Source organism: Papaver somniferum, chromosome 4 (assembly GCF_003573695.1).
Source record: "Papaver somniferum cultivar HN1 chromosome 4, ASM357369v1, whole genome shotgun sequence".
Lineage (NCBI taxonomy): Eukaryota > Viridiplantae > Streptophyta > Magnoliopsida > Ranunculales > Papaveraceae > Papaver > Papaver somniferum.
The window spans coordinates 29273868-29289904 of record NC_039361.1 but is presented as its reverse complement, the minus strand read 5'-3'; the positions used below and the strand labels follow the sequence as shown (position 1 = coordinate 29289904).

Sequence of the window (16037 nt, the reverse complement as noted above, 5' to 3'; positions counted from 1 at the left end):
CTTTGAGTTGAGTGGTCTTTTGTTATTTACTCTCATGATTCGATGCATCTTAGTATAAATCAATCAATCTTTTGTTGTTTTCTTTTGATTCTGAAATTCGTTCACCTGTTAGGGTGCAATGAGTCATTAGCCGGTCCGGTCCTGTGGGAACAAACAGTCTTGGGCATTGGTGTGTGCTTTTGGTTGTGGTTCTTGGTCCGTATTTTTTTTTTTTTTTTTTTTTTTTTTAAGTTTCCTTTTTGTTTCCAGAAGAAGTTTATATATAGATTTTCTTACATGACAAAGAAATCAAGTTTCTGAGTATGACCAGTTATATGTTTCTTGGTTGAATATCAGGAGGGCTTTACAGTTGCAAATTCTTATCGCGCATTTAGAAAACAAAATTACGGTGCATGTAGATTTTACCATGGATCGTGCCAAAATCGAATTTTGCAGGCTCCAAAAAATGCACTCTGTATTAATTACCCTTATAGTTTTGGTTATTGTTAGCGTTTTTATTACTGCATGGGGATCAGAAAGACCATTTAGTTTTTTTATCAAAACACTTGGAGAGAAAAAGTGGAGAATTCGCTTTTAATCATGCAATGAAAACTTTTAAAGGGAAAATTCTTCCGGAAACACATCCAGAAAGTGTCAGGGTTAGATTAATAGCCAAAGATATAATTGAAGCTTCACAAAGGGAACTAAAATATGAGCATCACCACAGCGAAGTTCATGATGACGACAAAGGGGTTCAAGAAAGACGTAGTAGTAGTAAAGTTGCTACTTATCATTTGGAAGGATTAAATTGGGAGATTTTGGTTGTTGATGATCCAATTGTTGATGCATTTTTTTCGTCTGGTGGAAAAATAGTTGTTTTCACTGGTTTGCTTAATGTTCTTAGAACGGATGCTGAGATAGCTACAATAATTGGACATGAGGTATTGATTTTCTTCTTCTTAGAATTCTTAATATAGTTTGTATTTCAGCAAACTAGCTTCTTAGGGGAAAAAAAAAAGAACAGTATACGACATAGCATGCCGTTTTCGGTTGTGCAGCTTTTTTTCTTTTTCCATGATGTTTGCTAATATACGGGTGATATGATATTTGATATCAGGTTGGACATGTTGTGGCAAGACATGGAGTAGAAATCTACTCGATCAATATGTGTTTCAAATTCTGAAAATGACTCTTCGCATTCTGTTGGCTGACCTGATGACTAATCTAAATGAACTAGATAATTATCTCCTCGATCTGCCTTTCTCTCAAAGGTATTCCCTTTATGTTTACAAAAATAAGTTATCAATAGAGGTTTACATGCTGCTAGCTAGTTAGCGTTTCATTTACTTAAAGTCGGACACTGATCTTTTGCGAGTGCTTATGTTTCTTGCCGGTGGAGGTATTTAACTCATCGTGTGTTCTTTTTTAATTAGGATGGAAAAGGAGGCAGATTATATTGGACTACTCTTACTTGCCTCCGCTGGATACGATCTTCGGGGTGCACCCAAAGGGTATGAGAAGCTTTGGGAGCTTGGGAATAGTGGGGGATCATTGTTAGAAGATTATCTCTACACACATCCATCTGGAAAGAAGAGAGCACAATTGTGATCCCAAGACAAAGTTATGGAAGAAGCCCTTTGCATATACAAAGAATTAAATTCATGCAGGGGTATCGAAAGACAAGTTTGGTTTTACCGTGGCTTTTGGGATAGTGTTTCCTTGTGCATTACTATTGTATGTTGTGTTATGCTTTGTTGCGGAGAACGGGATTTGGAGGAAACATAAAGTGCCAACATTCACGTTTGATGCGCAAGTGATAATCATATGCATGGTTAACTGATTTCAGCTCCCATGTACAAAGAATTGCAATCTCTCGAGAGATCAAAAGACTGAGATTGGAATGGTAATGAAGACTCTTGTCTGTAGGACTTCACACAAAACAGGAGAATTTAGGCCTGATAGGCATGTGCTTCAACTCTCTAGCCCTTTGGGATTAAGGACATGCATTAGGCTGGAAGGAGAGAGGTTTAGTTTGGAAGTTATCAAGAAGAACTTCACACACGGTTATGGCATTTTCACTGTAACCATCGTCATGATTAGCTGATTATTACATGAGTAATCAGTTATGGCATTTTCACTTGGGGCCCATTAAATAAGGCCCAATATAGAATACTGCAAGAGTGCCAGTGCCAGCTATGAGCTATCTTGCAAGTAGCTGCATATTAACTTGTATGAGTAGTGCCTAAGAAAATATGATTAATCGGTATTACATATTTCAGATAAAAATCAAAATGGAAGTTCTAATGAATGACACCCTGAATGGCAGCTTTATTCTTCATCTGAATCATCATCAACTACAAGTCATGGATATGAAGTTCATTACAAGCTTTGCATCTGGAAGTGTATCAATGAGTTCAAAAATCACATAATCGACAATTTTCGGGTTGTTGTCTGGTGGCAAACTTTTTCAGGCCTTCACTGAAAATGTATTGACTTACATTTCCTAAGACACGAAGCTCCCAACTGCAGCCTTCCTCATTTTGTAGCAAGACAATGATTTTTTTCTTCCCCACTTTTTGGATATGTTACCTTAGCTGGAAGATGTTCTCTTGCAAATTTAATTGGTATAGTCTGTAAAGGAAAACGTAATGATTTGTTTACCAATAGTAGTTATTTTTATGTTCATAAATATATGGTCACAAAGCATTTATCGGCAAACAAATATTATCAACTCACCAGACGAATATCATTGAAGTGCTTCACACAGGTCCAAAAAAAAGGAAACGGAGAACTAAACGACATGACTTCCCTCGGAGATGCTCCTGCTGAAGAAAGCATCGATGGAAAATTTAACACAAATATAATCAATATGATATTAATATGAGGTGAATGCAACCAATCTTTCTTACCGTGATTATCAGAACCTCCCTTTTTTATCGTCGAATTTTCACATGGCCTTCCACGTCTCTTTCTTTCTTGTGCAAGCGGAGAAGACGGTACACGAGTGAAACATTCTTCTGGTGGTCCATTACTTTCTTTTGCAGGAACTGGCGAAGGAACAGAAACTGGAATTTGGTAGATATGAAAGTTCATTACAAATGTTGCCTCTGGAAGTCTATCAATGAGTTAAAATATCACATAGTCACCAATTTTCAGCTTGTTGTCGATGGCAAAGTCTTTCCAGCCTGCACCGAACACGTATGGATAAATATAATAGTTGCTTCCTAACCAGTCTGCGAAGACAGCATCATCTAATTTTTGTGGCTTATTGGTTGCACCTGCAAAAACATAAAGACACCTTAGATGGATTTTTGTTAAATCTGATTAACAGAATGTGAAATGATGAAATTGAGCACAAAAGAAGATCAGACAATGCATCTCTGGCTATGAACCAAAGTGAGACATGGAAGCATGTGAATGGTGTTTCTTTTACATCCTGGAAAAGAATATATGCTCCCAACCTTAATGGTGTAGTCAAACTCAAAGCCTAAGAATATTTGAAGTCCTAACCCAGTATATGTCATTATAAGAGGATTCTGAAAAACTTCTTGGTTGGGAGAGACGCTCAAGGAGACCGATATGTTGAAATTGACTGTAGTGTCAAAATCATGGAAAACAGAGCATTATCTATTTTGAACCATCACTTTTAAGTTTTGAGTATTAATTCAATGTTCCTCCAGATAAAATGAGGTTAAGGCCCCGTTTCTGAGCCCTCAACTAAGCATGGCTTCAAGGAGAGTTAAGCTGTAAACAGCAGTATGAGTACTACACTAGTAATGAAAAGTATCATATAGGCTAGCTTACCAATTACGATCACAAGATCATCAGAATTAGAGGTCACTCCATCAAACTGGATTAAGAATTCCAACTTTAACTTCTATTTGCATCATTCTCATTAGCCAATCTTGTTGACATAAAGCTATCAATCTGTAGCACAACATAATAAGAGAAGATCAATGATGTATTTGTGGAATCTGATTAGCCAATCTTGTTGAACAAAACCAAAAAAGATCATTGATGTATCTGTGGAAATAAAACGTATAGATGCAAGAGATGTTAAAAGTTCTCAGGAATGTAGATTTTCATCACTGCTGAATAGATGATTATGCTTTAGCGAATAAGCAAATAATACGAGCCTATGGAGTATATCTAAGGACAAAGACGCGGGACTTCAAAATATTTTACAGATTCAGCAACATGCCTCATCCATGAAGATACAGAAGGCTGCCTTGAAATCGCAACCTCGAAAAGAGTGCGAACAAGCTTTTCAGCTTCTCCAACCTGTTCCAGCAAAAGTGGACTTTTAAGATCACTTGCTGATTTACGTACTAAAGGAAATAAGATGACACCAGTTCTCACTGTTAAAGCTTAACAGAGAAGAGTTTGAAGTAAACACACACCCACTTCGATATTAGAGAGGATGCAGAAACATTAAAAAACGTAGCTGCGGACCCCGATGCAACAGCTTTATCAAGCATGGTCTTCCCATTACCAGGTGGACCAAAGAGAAGAAGACCTGGAAACCAAATATAGAAACATGAATAAAAATTAAACAAGATGAGGGTCACTAGACAAACTTACAGGAGATAGCAGGTAACAACCAATGGTGATAAACATGAGGCAATATATTCCATTAAAAAGTTACAATGCAGTAAACATAAATTGGGGATTAGGTTCTAAGTTGAGTCCAAGAAGCAATCATAGAGTCTTATAGATGTGAAATTTCTGGGTAAACGTGGAGGTGTTTGCCTCATGATCCATAACGGTAACTATCAGTTCTCACAAGTCTATTGGAATGTGTTTGACACTAATGCTTGCCTTAAACTGGGGTTAATATGTCTCAAGATTTAGAAAATAATCTGATTTATCCAACTTCTCACAGTAAATGTGCTCTAGCTCTTTTCAGGCCCAAAAATGGTTTGTTAAGCAGATTTTGCTAAGTGAAGCAAGCTAAGATTTTTATATCCATAAACCACAAATAAATTTTGACCACCAGAAAGACCTCTAGGCAATCACATGACCTTGAATAGTCGAAAATTTTTGCCATTGACAATGGTTAGTTTCTGGACCAAGCCCTTTACATAAAACAAATCCACATCCCCCCATTCTGTAAGCTGCAATCTGTCTAAAAAAAGCTATCAGTTTCCTCTCAAATGGTTTAAAAATCTTGTCATTGACAATGGTTAGTTTCTGGACCAAGCCCTTGATGAACAACAAATCCATATCCGCCCCTCTCTTAAGCTGCACTCTCTGTAAAACTGGTATCACTAACCCTCTCAAATCTCTCTAGTCTCCTACTCTCATAGTTCAATATTTATTTGATGCAATAGAAAATTAAAAACTTCGTGCACAACAAATCATAGTCTTTAAATTATTGGATGAAGAAATCAAACAAGATATGTTATACAGTCAACTAACAAACTGATCTTTATGTTCGCTAACAACCATCCAAGAAGCAATGGTACTAATATAATCAGTGTAAACATCAAGAGCAGAACACTAGCAACAAACTAACGAAAGTATCATTAGCTTTACTAACCACATATCTTACAGTTTATAAAGTTAAAAAATGCATCACTATGTGGGTCTCAAAAGGGTGTTGGTAACATATCTTCTAAGCAAGGATGAAGCAACACAAGATGATTAATGAAGCATGGAAAATCATCATCACAGAGAGAAATACATCATCCAACTTCATAGAACTAAGAACATATCAAACATTTAAGCTACATAAAAAGAAACTTAATAGAACATTTTTAGCCCCAGAAACAAAATGTGTCAAAGAAATCATACAAATCTACTATGAAATTCAAAAACCAGAAAATAAATGAAGGAAATGAGAATAGGATGATTATACTATACCAATCTTCTGTTTTCTTCTTCTTCATGTAGATCTTGAAGAAATGATGCTTTTCCTTTCAACTGCTGGTTCAACAAGTTTGTTCTCCATCTCATCAAACAAACAAAATCCCTAAACTTTCACTTCAAAAACCCTAGATAATTTTACCCTCCTCTTTCTCTCTGTGGTTGTCTCTCTGATAGATAGATAGCTAAAAAGAAACCCTGGTTTTTGAATTTAATCATGTTTTTCCTACCACCCTCAAAGACTTGAATGAACATTGTACAATTTATCCCAAACTCTTCACGCAATAATAAGCGGTTTGCCAAAATGGGCCGCCAGAGTTTGACTAAAGTCAAGGTTCAAAATTCGCACATCACTCATACAGTTTGTTCTTGAGGAACAGCAATGTGATATAGGAATTAATGTTCATCACACCAAGTTGATGCTACTAAATCATTCTGTGTTCTAATTTTACAAGCAAATTATTGAGCTCGAGTTTTTGGGATTTTGTCCTCCAACCTTTGGTTCTCATCGATTCCCCCTCCTTCCTGTTTTTTCTCCTTTGTTTATTTGTGTCCAATTGAGAAACACCAACCGCAACAACTACCCAACCAGAGACAGCCACCACATCCTCCTCCGCCATCATCACCTCTGCCACCCATGCAATCCACGCCTGAAAAGAAACACGGCTTCCTAGTTATTTCTCTTCTTACGAGAAAAGGTAATCATCACTCCTTTTATCACTCCTCTTCCCCATGCTTCCCCCATAAAAAACACCACCACTTCTTCGATCTCATAGACATCTTCTTTCCTAGCAGATACTTTACTCCCATCAACACCATTTTTACAGAAAGATATTAATCATCAACACCTTCTAGAACAGAATCTCCAAAAAGGGATTGATTCATCCACCCAGCATCAACATCAACCCATTCAACCATCATCATCTACTTTACAACGTCCACATCAATCCCAACACAAAGATACAGTCCTTTACCAGCTCATTGCGAGGATGCAAGACCTAATGCAAAACCACCAAAGTCGTTATCTGGCAGCTTTGGTACTATCTGGAAAGTTCAGCAAATCGGGATTGTGTCATGCCCTGAAACAGCAATGGCATTCCATCACCATCACCCAAGTGGATACGATTCCTAACTCGGAGGCGCTCAAGGTTATCATGACCCGTGAAAGTGACAAGAAAACCATCTTGGCCCATGAACCATGGATTATCACTGACCAGGTGGTATTATTTGAAGAATACAGAACTGTACTAGATGTTGATGTAAACTCTACACCCCCACGAGCTAAGATTAAGATGGACTTGAAGAAACCTTTTCTACCTGGAGTGTTACTGGATGCTAATGGTGCAACCTGGGTACAATATGCTTATGAGTTTCTACCAATGATCTGTTACAGATGCGGCTTTATTGGACATATTGCTAAAGAATGCACCAAGTTCTTGAGCATGGACCACGCTCTCCAAGACGAGGAGTTCCCAGAGTTTCCATATCAACGCCTAAACAGTAGAATGAAAGCCCAAAACCCTCATCCAAAAAACCCTAATACCCCCACCACTTCCTCCACCTCCCCTCAACCTATGGCTTCCTCCTCAACCAAACAATCCTGCTCAACAAACCAAGGGGTAAAGCAAAACCTCTCTCAACTTCCACCATCTCAGCTACCAATGCAACCACCACCACCTCATCCAAAAACACCAGTACAACCAATGGCACAACCGATACCGAGACGCCTAGCACATGAAATGACTCAGCAAGGACTCACCTGGACCCAGTTCTACAAAACCCGACGGCTAAGGGTACTGCATCTCTGACACCAAGCACAGGGGAAAATCTGACAAAGGAAAAGTTGTTGAGACTCTGGTACATGAACCTTTTATCCATGCAGCTCGCTCAGAGGAACCTGCAGGACGAAAGAATGTTCCTACTGACATTCTCATCACCAAATCCCAGAAAGGACAAACGACCCAGCACCCACCAACCCAAATCCATTTTAGAGGCCTGGTCAAGTTTGGAATACCTGTTTTCGACGCTGTTACTGAGGCGGCAAAAATGGGTCAGGAGACTTCGGATATGGGTCCAAGACCATACTACCACCTGAAGCCGAATTACCACTTCAGGAATGTGGGCCCAGTGACTACTCCACCGCCTAGTGGGCCAGAACCAGTTCAAGTCCCTCTCAGATCTAAGGAATGAATCTCACAAGCCACCAACACCACAGTTCGAGATACCTACACAGTGGAACAGGAAACCAAGATCCACCATGTATGTCGGCAGAGCTGCACACCAGAACCCCGTTGCAACAATCGTACCACAACATGAGTTTCAACAAGAAACTGCACCACCATCCATACCAAATTCCTCTACCACCCCGGCATGACATCTATATCATGATGACGAGACTGAAATCATAGCAAATGTACCCCTCTGCGAGTTGTTGGCCCGGACCAACACTCACCATCATTATGAATTACTTAGCATGGAATTGTCAAGGTTCTAGTAACACCTTGACAATTCAAAGATTGCGGGAGTATATTCGCAAGTTTAGTCCGAGTCTCATATTTATGTCAGAAACCTTATCTTCTGCATCTCATATTTATTTTTTGCAAACCTTGTTAGGATATGATAAGAGTTTCACTATTTCTTGTAATGGTAGTAATGGTGGATTATGTTTGTTCTGGAACTCCACCCTTACTGTGACGATCCTAGTGTCTAAACAAAGTTTAATTCATAGTTAAATTGTGCCAACAAGCTCATCACAACATTGTATGTTCACGGGTATCTACGGCCCACCTCAACCGCAAGCAAGATGGGATTTGTGGAAAGACTTTAACTCGATCATCCCTCAACATACCCTGCCATGGCTACTGATGGGAGACTTTAACGAAGTCCTTAACCAAATGGACAAAAAATGAGGGAGACCTATAGGAAACAACCAGGCACACCTATTCAAAGAGATCATTGACACAAATGGGCTTATCAACTTGGGATTTCAGGGAGATTCGTATACTTGGATCAACAACCAATTGGCTTAAAATAACATCATGGAGAGGCTAGACCGTGGACTAAGTAATCAGGTGTGTCTCGACCTATACCCTCGGATGACTATCCAACATCTTCCAAGAATTGCGTTAGACCAGGCACATATACTACTGAGAGAGAAACACTTCAAACAACCGCGGGCAAAGAATTTCAGGATAGAGCATCTTTGGTTCCTACACCCACAGATGAAAGAAGTGGTTCTTCAGGCTTGGAATCGGTCTTACTTTGCGTATCCACCTACCAATCTCCTCCAAAAGATGGATGATACGGCAAATGCCTTGATAGGATGGAGCAAAACTACTTTTGGGCATCTACCATCTCTCATCAAACAAGTAGAACATGGAATCCAGCAGGCCCAAGAAAATTGTGTCGCCTTAACCGGCCCAGAACAACATTTTTTGTTGCAACATCAACAAGATCTCCGACATACACACTTTATGCTATCCAACTGCTATGAGGTTTGTTGGAAGAAAAGATCAAGAATTTTGTGGCTACGGGAGGGTGACCTCAATACTACCTTTTTTCACACTAAGGCGACAATCCACCGACGTATCAACCATATCTCGCAGCTACGCAATGAACAAGGAGTGTGGATAACGGAGCCAACGGCAATTAGGAGGATGATTCTAGCTTCCTACACCAAACAATATGTTGGTCCTCCAATAACAATTGATCATACTTTGTTTCATTGTATCTCTAACAGATTATCCCCAACACAATGCCAAAGTCTGACTCAACCCGTTACGACAATGGAAATTGAAAAAGCACTCAAATCAATTGGATCGGAAAAAGTGTCGGGTCCAGATGGGTTTACAAGTAAGTTTTACACTGTCTATTGGCCATCAATCAAAACCCAAGTTATTACCATGATTCACCATTTCTTTACCCATAGCACCCTTGAACACCCCATTAATCATACACACATTACCTTGATCCCAAAAAACCAAAACCCTATTAAACCAAATGACTTTAGACCCATTGGACTTTGTGGTGTGACTTATAAGATCATAGCCAAAATTCTAGTCGATAGAATTAGACCTTTATTGCAATTCATGATTAGACCATACCAAGTGTATTTGTACCAAACCGGGTCATCCATGATAATATTGTGATTGCCACTGAGTTATTCCATCATATCAGAATAACACCACCATCGAAAAAACCAAAAATTGCACTGAAGTTGGATATTAGGAAAGCTTTTGTACATTTATATCAATAATTCGAGCTTGGCCCAGTGGTTAAGTATTTTGGGCCCGGAGGGTTAGGTCTCAGGATCGAATCCCTCACCCTACTTATTGTATATATATATTTATATATATTATATTATTCCGGGAGCGGGGTCTTGAGAGGTCTCTTGAATTTGGAAAGTATTTTTTGCTGTTTTTAAAAGATTTTTTCAAACTGTTTTTACTGCACTTAATTATGTTTTAATTGCATGAATTATGGCATGATTTATTTGCCCGTTTTTTGACTGTTTCGAATGGAATTTTAACTGTAGCAATTAATCCAATCTATTCTCCATTAATTTGCATTGACTGCCTGGTTATAAAAACAGTTTTGAGAACAGAAAGAAAACATAAGTTTTACACGATTGTTTTCTAAGAATCAAGAGACCAAAAATACTGAGCAAGAATAGAGAGAGTAGAAGTGATCGATATCTCATTGTGTGCATGAGAGATCGAAAGAGAGTTTTTCTCGGTTGTTTTATCCTGGGGGCGTTGTGACGGAGAAAGAACTGCTTGCACAAAATTCAAGGCAGAGCCACGAAACGTCCTAAAGAGAGCGACCTGGTCGTGACTCAGCCGTCACTTTGTTTTGTGTTCTAATCTTTGTTTTGCAGGTGTGAAATCAGCAACTGTTCCAACAATTTTAGGACGAATCCTGCTGCCATGGAATCTGAAAGAAAACCGTTGCTGATATCAACAAGTTGTTCAAGTTTGAAGGACTTCATTTCAGAAGATGGAAGCTAAAGTTGTTTTTCTACCTCAAACTGATGAAGTTACACATGATGGTGACCTCCATCAAACCAGCTAATCCACAAGATGAAGAAGCTGCGAAGAAAACAACTCCAGCCGCAACAAGTGCAACTCCTCAACCAACCGAAGAACCTGTTGTGACCCAAACTGCTGAAGAAAAACAAAAAGCCTATGAAAAATGGATTGATAATGATTTTGGTTGCAAAAACTATATTTTGAATGCTTTGTCTGGCGATCTATATGAATACAACTGCACATTTGATACTGCTAAAGATGTGTGGGATTCCTTACAGAAAAAATACGACACCGAAGAAGCCGGATCGAAGAAATATGTTGTAAGTCGCTACCTGAGATATCAAATGGTGGATGAAAAACCACTCGTTGCTCAGGCTCATGAACTTCAGAAAATAGCTCATGAAATTATGACTGAAGGTATGAAAACTGATGAACAATTTCAAGTATCTGTACTGATTGATAAATTACCCCCATCTTGGAAAGATTTTCGTAATGCTTTGCGTCATAAAACTAAGGAATTTTCTCTTGAAAGTTTGATTGTTAATCTCAGGGTTGAAGAGGAAGCACGGAAACAAGACAAAAAGGAAGAGATTCTTATCATTTCCAACAATAAGAATCAGACTCAACCGAGTTTGAAACCTAAGAAAAAACCGATGAAACCTGACCAGAACCAAAGGAAAGGAAAACCTAATCAAAACAAGAACCCACGCCCATCAAGGAAATTTCAGAATTCTGATTCTGAGTTCCTTTGTTATGCCTGCGGTAAACCAAACCACATGGCTAGTGATTGCAGGAATAACAATGGAAAGAATAACGCTCAAGATAATGCTGATGAAAGCGTTATAATTGCCATGGTTTCTGATCCAGAGATTCACATGGTTGGTGGAACCGATGGGTGGTGGATAGACAGTGGTGCTTCGCGCCATTGTTGTTTTGATAGGTCCCTATTTAAGAGCTATGCAGAAATCAAGGATAAGAAAGTGATGTTGGGAGACTCTCATACCACTATTGTGAAAGGTTCTGGTACGGTAGAACTGAAGTTTACTTCTGGGAAGACAATTATGCTAAAAGATGTCCTCCACACTCCAGAAATGAGAAAGAATCTTGTTTCCGGCTATCTTCTCAACAAGGTTGGGTTGTATCAAACTATTGGATCTGATGTTTACACAATTACTAAAAATAGAGTGTTTGTAGAAAAAGGTTATGCTGCTGATGGAATGTTTAAGCTTAATGTTGAAATGAATAAAATTGCATCTTCTTCTTATATGGTGTGTACTTTTAATGTTTGGCATGCTAGACTTTGTCATGTGAACAGTAGATTAGTAGATACCATGAGCAAGCAAGGTCTTATTCCAAAAATATCCATGCATGATTTTGGAAAGTGTGAATCTTGTAGTCAAGCAAAAATAACCAAGAGTTCCCATAAATCTGTTGTTATAGAATCCGAGCCTTTAGAGTTGGTGCATTCTGATTTGTGTGAATATGAAGGCATACTAACTAGAAATGGAAAAAGATATGTCATGACTTTTATTGATGATTATTCTAATTATACCTATGTTTACTTGCTAAGTCATAAGAATGAAGTTATTGAAAAATTTAAGGTTTTTATTGCTGAAGTTGAAAATCAATTTGGTAGGAAAATTAAGAGATTTCGTAGTGATAGAGGAACTGAATATGATTCTAAACCATTCACTGAAATATATGAATCTTCTGGAATTATACATGAAAAAACTGCTCCTTATAATCCTGAAATGAATGGAAAAGCTGAAAGAAAGAATCGTACTTTTACTACTCTTGTGACTGCATGTTACTGAGTTCTGGTGCTGCCCCTCATTGGTGGGGAGAAATTTTGTTGACTGTTTGTTATGTTTTGAATCGTGTTACAAATTCAAAAACTAAAATTTCACCGTATGAACTTTGGAAAAACAGAAACCCAAATATATCTTATTTTAAAGTATGGGGTTGTTTGGCTTATGCTCGTATTCCTGATCCTAAAAGATCAAAGCTATCTAATAAAGCTTATGAATGTGTTTTTGTTGGGTATGCTCAAAACAGTAAAGCTTATAGATTTTTTGATCTGAATAATAAAATTATTATTGAATCTATTGATGCTGATTTCTTTGAAGATAGATTTCCTTTTAAATCTAGAAATGGTGGGGGTTCTCTACCTAGTACAAGTTATGAACTTAGAATAGAAGAACCTAGAACTGCAGAAACTAGAGACGCGGAAATTGAACCTAGGTGTAGCAAAAGGTCTAGGATTGCGAAAGACTAGGGTTCTGACTTTGAAGTCTATACCCTAGAGGAAGACCTTTATAGTCATCAAGAGGCACTTAACTCTCCTGAATCCGGTTTTTGGCAAGAATCCATAGATAATGAAATGGACTCCCATAATCTAAATGGAACTTGGCACCTAGCAGATTTACCCCCTGGTTGCAAAGGAATAGGTTGTAAATGGGTACTTAAAAGGAAGTTGAACCCTGATGGTTCAGTAGACAAACACAAAGATAGGTTGGTAGCTAAAGGATTTAGACAAAGAGAAGATGTAGATTTCTTTGATGCTTATTCTCCTGTTACAAGATTGACTTCTATTCGTGCTTTGATTGTTGTTGATGATGTGCATAATCTTTTTGTTCATCAAATGGATGTTAAAACAGCTTTTTTGAATGGTGAATTAGAAGAAGAAATTTACATGGAACAACCTGAAGGTTTTGTTGTTCCTGGTCAAGAACATAAAGTGTGTAAGTTAGATAAGTCACTGTATGGTCTGAAACAAGCTCTTAAGCAATGGCATGAAAAATTTAATAACTTGATGATTTCACATGGTTTCAGAATTAATAAAATTGACAAACGCATATACTATAAGTTTGAAAACAATGCATGCATCATGATTTGTTTGTATGTGGATGATTTGCTGATTTTTGGTTCAAACTTGTCTGTGGTTGAAGAAACTAAGAATATGCTTAAGTCTAATTTTGAAATGAAAGATTTGGGTGAAGCTAGTGTAATTCTGGGAATTAAGATTACTAGAACTAATGATGGCATTTCTTTGGATCAGTCTCATTATATTGAAAAGATTTTAAAGAAGTACAACTATTTTTATTGTAAACTTGTGAGCACTCCTTTTGATGCTAGTGTTAAACTGTTTAAGAATACAGGTGATAGCGTTGGTATAATTGGTAGTCTTCGTTATGCAACTGATTGTACCAGACCAGGCATTGCGTATGCAGTGGGGGTTTTATGCAGGTTTACCAGTTGTCCTGGTTTGGAACACTGGAATGCAGTTGAGAGGGTAATGCGACCGTTAACCTAGGATTACACTATAAGAGGTTTCCTGCAGTCCTTGAAGGATATTGCGATGCTGATTGGAACTCTCTTTCAGATGACTCCAAAGCCACTGGTGGATATTTGTTTAATATTGCTGGTAGCGTTGTGTCTTGGAAGTCAAAGAAACAGACAATTATGGCTCAATCTATGATGGAGTCTGAATTGATAGAACTAGCAGCAGCTAGTGAAGAAGCGGGATGGTTGAGAAACTTACTTTCTCAAATTCTTGTATGGGATAGACCGATACCAGCTATTATGGTCCATTGTGATAGTAACGTGGCTATCGCAAAAGTACAGAACTGTTCTTATAACGGTAAGAATCGACAAATGCGTCGAAAGCACAGCACAGTCAGAGAGTTTCTCACAACTAGTGTTGTACGGGTGGGTCATGTTAGGTCGAAAGAGAACCTAGATGATTCTTTGACGAAAGGATTAGCTAGAGAAAAGGTATTATATACCTCTAAAGGCATGGGACTTTTCCCACTAGAAGTTGAGTCATTTTGTGATGGATACCCACCTAGAAATAGGTTCAAAGGGAATAACGATTCACAAATGATATGGAGATAGAATCATGCACCTTTCCCATGGCATGATATCCTGAAGCGGGTTAAGGTTGAGTTTTTTAACTCTTAATGAAGTCTATAGCTCTGTATAGAGTGGGGTACCAAGCTACAGGAGTACCTTTGATAGACTCACCTATGTGAATGAGAAAGTGTGGCCGCTTTCTATGAGAACATGGGCAGTTCTCTAGAACATTCATTGAAACTGGGATAAGCACAGGGCCGTAATGTGCTGGCATTTAAGACTTTACTCTTAGTATAGTTGTGTGTGTGTTAAGTAATGTTCTCTCCATAGAGTTCAAAGACTGTGTTCACTCTGTGACAGAGTTCAGAGAATTTAATACTATGTAAAGGTTCAAAATCGAAAGATACCTTTGCTTATGCACATAACTATACGATCTTGCTCAATGATTTTAAAAATATAAGTGGGGGATTGTTGGGATATATGTTTTAAAATAATTCTTTTGTACATTTATATCAACAATTCGAGCTTGGCCCAGTGGTTAAGCATTTTGGGCCTGGAGGGTTAGGTCTCAGGATCGAATCCCTCCCCTACTGATTGTGTATATATTTATATATTTATTATCCGGGAGCGGGGCCTTGGGGTCTTGGGAGGTCTCTTGAATTTGGAAAGTATTTTTGCTGTTTTTAAAAGATTTTTTCAAACCGTTTTTACTGCACTTAATTATGTTTTAATTGCGCTAATTATGGCATGATTTATTTGCCCTTTTTTTACTGTTTCGAATGGAATTTTAATTGCAGCAATTAATCCAATTTATTCTCCATTAATTGCATTGACTGCCTGGTTATAAAAACAGTTTTGAGAACAGAAAGAAAACATAAGTTTTACACGATTGTTTTCTAAGAATCAAGAGACCAAAAATACTGAGCAAGAATAGAGAGAGTAGAAGTGATCGATTTCTCATTGTGTGCATGAGAGATCGAAAGAGAGTTTTTCTCGGTTGTTTTATCCTGGGGGCGTTGTGACGGAGAAAGAACTTGCAAAAAATTCAAGGCAGAGCCACGAAACGTCCTAAAGAGAACGACCTGGTCGTGACTCAGCCGTCACTTTGTTTTGTGTTCTAATCTTTGTTTTGCAGGTGTGAAATCAGCAACTGTTCCAACAGGTTCTCATCAAGACGGCTCTAACTCCAATGACAAACCACGTCATGCAAGTTAAATAACTACCAGTGGAAATACATGACAAAATTGACAAAATCACAAGGAATGTTTTTGGGGGCCATGATAACCAGTCAAGGAAAATGCACCCTATTGGATG

The 16037-nt window shown here is 38.2% G+C and overlaps 2 protein-coding genes and 1 long non-coding RNA gene across 5 annotated transcripts; 1 reads left to right on the top strand and 2 right to left on the bottom strand.

Annotated features, from left to right (window-relative positions):
• Window positions 1-584: 584 nt before the first annotated feature.
• On the top strand, window positions 585-1587 carry LOC113272253 (mitochondrial metalloendopeptidase OMA1-like). The gene is made up of 3 exons (XM_026522124.1): window positions 585-920; window positions 1117-1250; window positions 1413-1587. Exons 1-3 carry the CDS (start codon window positions 585-587, stop codon window positions 1585-1587), a joined length of 645 nt encoding a protein of 214 aa, XP_026377909.1.
• A 684-nt stretch (window positions 1588-2271) lies between these two features.
• Window positions 2272-3908, bottom strand: LOC113273670. 3 transcript variants are annotated; one of them, XR_003322541.1, is made up of 5 exons: window positions 3784-3908; window positions 3126-3257; window positions 2889-3044; window positions 2716-2804; window positions 2272-2610 (listed from the first exon to the last, which is right to left on the bottom strand). XR_003322541.1 is itself a non-coding variant. In XM_026523314.1 (4 exons), exons 2-4 carry the CDS (start codon window positions 3070-3072, stop codon window positions 2515-2517), a joined length of 369 nt encoding a protein of 122 aa, XP_026379099.1. In that variant the 5' UTR covers window positions 3073-3257; window positions 3784-3908; the 3' UTR covers window positions 2272-2514. The 3 variants fall into 3 exon arrangements, 2 of the variants coding, with proteins under 2 accessions (XP_026379099.1, XP_026379100.1); XM_026523314.1 differs by having other exon boundaries at window positions 2889-3257; XM_026523315.1 differs by having other exon boundaries at window positions 2716-2801; window positions 2889-3257.
• Window positions 3909-4180: 272 nt separating this feature from the next.
• LOC113273671 lies at window positions 4181-6356 on the bottom strand. Its single transcript, XR_003322542.1, has 3 exons — window positions 5842-6356; window positions 4380-4495; window positions 4181-4260 (listed from the first exon to the last, which is right to left on the bottom strand). It is a non-coding gene; the product is annotated as an uncharacterized LOC113273671 (long non-coding RNA).
• Window positions 6357-16037: the final 9681 nt, after the last annotated feature.

Coding starts and splice junctions, on each gene's coding strand:
- LOC113272253 (XM_026522124.1), top strand. CDS start 585: ATGAAAACTTTTAAAGGGAAAATTCTTCCGGAAACACATCCAGAAAGT. Junction 921..1,116: donor CTACAATAATTGGACATGAG/GTATTGATTTTC, acceptor TGTTGTGGCAAG/ACATGGAGTAGAAATCTACT. Junction 1,251..1,412: donor GATCTGCCTTTCTCTCAAAG/GTATTCCCTTTA, acceptor TTTTTTAATTAG/GATGGAAAAGGAGGCAGATT.
- LOC113273670 (XM_026523314.1), bottom strand. CDS start 3,072: ATGAACTTTCATATCTACCAAATTCCAGTTTCTGTTCCTTCGCCAGTT. Junction 2,805..2,888: donor GGGAGGTTCTGATAATCACG/GTAAGAAAGATT, acceptor TGCTTTCTTCAG/CAGGAGCATCTCCGAGGGAA. Junction 2,611..2,715: donor ACTTCAATGATATTCGTCTG/GTGAGTTGATAA, acceptor TTTCCTTTACAG/ACTATACCAATTAAATTTGC.